Consider the following 5095-nt stretch of genomic DNA (forward strand, 5'->3'; position numbering starts at 1 on the left):
GAACAGTACCAAATACCCTTTTATGCTTCTCTTAAGATTTTCGACTGTTCCGAGTTCAAAAATGTCATTCGTTTTACTGTCCGACTTCTGATAGTTGTGAAATGGCCGAAATATTCCTAAAATACATAAAATACTTAAATTATAATAGAACACACATAATAGGATTTAAACATGTAAAAGTAAAAATTTTAGTGAGACTTGGAGCATAAAATGACAATTTTACTCTGTATAAATGTGCATTCTCCAGTACTCAACATTGGCATTAGCTATGATATCATGTTTTGATGCATTAGAAATGTTGGGTGATAATTGAATGAGACCATTTATTCATATTATTTACAATGATGTATGATTTATGTTTGGGGAGATTGATCAATAAAGTTGGTTGAATATTCAATAAAGTTGGTTGAATAATTCTAGTTTCCACAAGGATTCAAAAAAAAAAAGGATTCAAATGGTGCGAGTAGCTGAAGTGTATTGGCTAGGTAGATGAGTACGCCTATGTCACTAGAACTGATTTGGCATTGGAGTTTTAATCTGCATGGCACATGATAGCTAAATAACTACTGCAAAAGTTATTTAGGCTTTATGACATAATTGGAACTGCCCATGATGGCTAGATAATAACTATCCATAGCACGTAATGGTTAGATAACTGACCATGTTGATTAGTTGATTGTTGTGGTAGTTATTTAGGTATTTAAATCATTGAGGGAGTTACTCTAGGGTTGCCAAGATAGTTGAGATTTTGAGGAAATACTTTGAGAGAACTACGTGAGATAGATTTTGGGTAGAGGGAGAAATTGCAAGCTCTGTAACCTTTGAAAATCAGTGTATTTCCATTTTAATATCATTGGCGATTAATAAAATCTCAAACAAGAGTGTTTTGTCCTTATAGATACCTAATGAAGTCGAACCACGTAAATTTCTTGAGTTATTCTGTTTATTGTTTTTGTTTTTATTATTTGTTGTTGTGTTAGACTTTTTTTTTATATTTCTTTATTTATTCCACAACTGAGTTGATCTAAGGTAACTGAGCTGTAGTAGAGAATAGTCCGACTACTACAAGAGCTTATCCTAACCAATTAATTTGGCTTCATCCCAACAATTTTGGGAGTACTTACTTTACAAATTTGTAGGTTGGAAATGTCAATAATACAAAGAAAACTCTACCAAAATTTTGAAAAAAATCCTTAATGATGATTTTATTTATTGATATTAAAATTCTTGTAATCTGTATCCCCTTCCTTTCAAAATAGAAATAGAAATTTTTTACAAATATCGATTTGATTTGGATTCTGAAACAGCATTATACACATTGTACCCTATTCATAATAGAATCGAATACAGACACCTCACCAAAATCTAAGTCAAAAGAATTCCGAAATGAAGATATTTTGATTAATTCAATTTCGAAATTCTAGATCAAATTAATTGGACTCGCTCTTAGAGTTTTGGTCGGAGAGATTTCACTGTCACCACGAGAACATGCACTTAACAGGAATTTTCTTGATATCTTATATACGAGACAATAATAGCACTTTACAGATTATAATTGATTGTGGAATCATGTTAACTTTATTCCAGTTACTAGAACTCACAATGAAACCAAAGCATTCCCTTCTAGCGTCGACAATGAAATGAATTAATCTCGTGCTTCTTTGTTGCAAATTCAATTCATTCATCATGTTTGCTTTATTGTCAAGCATTCATTATAGTCTTGTAGACGACTCCTTTCACTTAATTTTCCCTGTTGTTCTGTTGCCCGAGAGTGACAACTTTCACACCAGATACAATTAATCCAACTAAGCAGTCCTCAAAAAGCTAATTACTAGATTATTTCGCTTCAAAGACATATTATGACCAAAACTAAACTATTTAACTATATTGTGGGTCCTAAGCTCTTTATTAATTTATTATAAACCTAATCCTCAACAGTTTTAGTGGACTGTGTTTTTCAATATCCACCAACACACTACTGACTCGGTATTCAAATGTGTGATATGTCGGTGCATTTTCAGATATATAAGGTAGCGTTATAAATATGGAAACCAAACTTGCTGTATTTCCTAACGAAAACAATGCGTAAAAGTTGGTGTAAAACGTGAAACACCAAATTAAATTTACTAGACAGAAACAATTTTGTCTGAATAAGCTATAGCACTGGAAACTTTTGTCCTGAAGCCAGAGACCAGCTCATCTATAATCTATTACAGTAGTGTATATGAACTAAATGTGAAAACTATATGTGACACTGCGATTTCTTCTACCTTATCTAAAATGAGTCAATTGCTTAAATGATGAGCATGCATCATTCATTTTCCTGGAATTTAATCAGAAAGAAAGATGATAACGAACAATATGCGACTCATAATAGCATGGAACTTAGTCACTGATCAGGCTCAAATTTTATAATTATATACATAGAGGACGTACTAAATTTCAACATCAAAAAAGCTATTTTCACTAGATCGGAGCCCAAGAATACTCATTCCTTAAACACATACCTACTACTACTGCTCAATAACTCAGCTCCCTTAACATTTTTTAAATCATCTCAAAACTAGAATTACACTAACAACTACTAAAGAACAAATAGTAGAACATGAAAATATGCTATATTACAAAGCTTTGAGCGCTACCGGGAAGCCTTAAAATGTCCCAGAGCTGAATGCCATTAACAATGAAATCCTGATCCCAACTCTTTATTGGGTATCTCCAACTTTGGCTGCAAGGACGTTCTTTAGCTGCTCCTGCGTGTAAAACCGACTTCCCATCTTTACAGTAGCTTGTTGGATCATCAAATCATTCACCACAGACATACTTGCATGATTCACTTCCAAGTCCAACTCTTTCAAGGCTTCCATTAACTTCGCTGCAGGATGGTTCTTCTTACTAGATTGAATCCTAATCATCGCATCCCATCCAATTATCTTCACCTCAATATCCAAGTCAATCAATTTACTAGCATGGTTTGACATTTTAAGGTCTTGATCAGATGTTGAAGGCCCTGAATGGGAATCTTTGCCACCACCTGCCAACTCCTTCTTCACCGATGCCAATTCCTTTTGTAAATCCTCTTTATCAGACTCTGCACTTTGAAGCTTCGTTCTAAGCTCATTGATATAAGAAATTGCATCACCAAGTAGTGAAGCTTTGTCCATCTTGGAAACATTAGGCACAACAGCTCGCAAAGCGTAGAATCTCTGATTAAGCTTCTCTCTTCTTTGACGCTCAGCTTCCACATGATTCAAAGGCTCTTCTCTTCCATTTGCGGGTTTTCTCCCCCGCTTCCGTGGCTTCTTTTCAGGTTCAACCCTGCTACTATCAGGGTCCTTAACAACAGAAGCTTCAAGATCGGAATGATCAGAATCACCAGCACCACCACTTGATTTTACAACACCAGATGATGGCAAAATCACACCAGAAGTAAAAGAAAGCATCCCCTCTTCAGTACTCCCTCTCGAAGTAGGAGATCTTTTCTTCTTATTACTCTCCTCTGCTACAAATTGGGAGTGATTGGATAACAAACTGTTGTTCCCGTTACCAGTACAAGAACTTCTCTTACTCTCCGCAAAATTCAATATCTCCCCGGACTCAGGCTTAAACAAACGTGAACTCCCGTTCTTCACACTGTTATGATCATATGCATATTCAGAGAAATTCAGTTCTCTGGTAAAAAAACTCTGTGTCTGCGGAATCTGTTGATGTTGTAAATCAACGCTTTCAGTTAAAGAAACCGAGCTGGGAAGCTCAAAATGAATTCCTTTTGAAAGATTAGATGCGGAACCAGAACCAATTACTGGTGTTGTTGTTGTTGTTGTTGTTGTTGTTGTTGTTGCAGCAGCAGCAGTAGAGTCTTTGATTTCAATGAAACCCGCAGTGGGAGCGGGAGTGGGACTGGGATCATTAATCCACGAGGATGGATCATTCTCTCCTTGATCCGGGTTTTGCATAGCAGAAGGCCAAGTACCAATCTCCATACTGCCATTAAAATTAAACAAAAATCGAACCTTATTCATCAGATCCGAGTTTTGAATAATCACCTCAGTGGACCCCAATTCAACAACCCCATTTGCCGACGGTATACAAACCAAAGTCTGTAACCCGAAAACCTGCCCCTGTCTTGCCCGGTCACAACCTGAATTCGCCAGTCGCTCCGCTCCGCTAACCCAAACCGGACTGTTACCAAAATACGCTTGACCCGGCAGCCCGCCACCGCCACCGCCTCCGGTCACGTAAAAAGACTGAGTCATCGAAATCAAAAAGAACCATTCTGTATCTGTAACCTCTTCATCAACAGCATCATCAGTCGGCGAAGACGTTGATCCAGAAATCAACGAGTTAAGTTCGCGCAGTACCTTCTTACGATGCTCCTGCTCCGCAGCTGACGACGTTTTAATTTTTGATGATTTTCCTTTCTCTCCTTCTCCTTTGTAATACCCATCGCCCCATCCTAACATAGAGGAGCCGGAGTAATCGCACGAGGATTGCCAGAATATGGCGTAGGTCCAGCCCTCACGAGAGCCTTCAATCAATTGCTGAAGACGTTGCTGGAGTGTTTCTTGATTGAAGAATTGTTGCTGTTGTTGCTGTTGTTGGGATGAAGAAGAGATGTGAGTCTTCATGGGGTCGGCTGTAGATGCAGAAGACTGCGAAGGTGGCCAAATACCGGTCAAATCAGAGCTCATGAAAGCTTCCATTACAGAGCCGTTATCGTCAGTCCATAGATTCATCGTTGAAGGTAACCGGTAGTCCGTCATAACATTGACCTACTACCGAATGATCTGTGTGCGGGGGGCGGGATTACAAGCTGGAGAAGGAAAGTAAAGCTAAGGAGATGAGAAAGAGAGAGAGAGAGAGAGAGAGAGAGAGAGAGAGAGAGAGGGCGATGAGATGGGAGGGGAGGGTGGTGAAGGTAATGCTAAGGGTGCATTTGGGTTTGGGTTTTATTTCAAGTGAATTTCAGCTACATTTTAGTGTAAAAAATAAAATAAAATAAAAATGATAGTGAGAGCAGTTTCTAGGAAGAGGGCGATTGGCGATTTAATCGGGAAAAGCCGGCGAGAGTGATTAATATTTAGGGTTAGCTTTG

General features: G+C 37.9%; 1 protein-coding gene across 1 annotated transcript; it reads right to left on the bottom strand.

The window, feature by feature from the left end:
• Positions 1-2350: 2350 nt before the first annotated feature.
• LOC18038402 (transcription factor MYC2) lies at positions 2351-4977 on the bottom strand. Its single transcript, XM_006428360.2, has one exon. It carries the CDS (start codon positions 4761-4763, stop codon positions 2706-2708), a length of 2058 nt encoding a protein of 685 aa, XP_006428423.1. The 5' UTR covers positions 4764-4977; the 3' UTR covers positions 2351-2705.
• Between the last annotated feature and the right edge of the window lie 118 nt (positions 4978-5095).

The sequence above is a fragment of the Citrus clementina genome, unplaced genomic scaffold, assembly GCF_000493195.1.
Source record: "Citrus clementina cultivar Clemenules unplaced genomic scaffold, Citrus_clementina_v1.0 scaffold_6, whole genome shotgun sequence".
Lineage (NCBI taxonomy): Eukaryota > Viridiplantae > Streptophyta > Magnoliopsida > Sapindales > Rutaceae > Citrus > Citrus x clementina.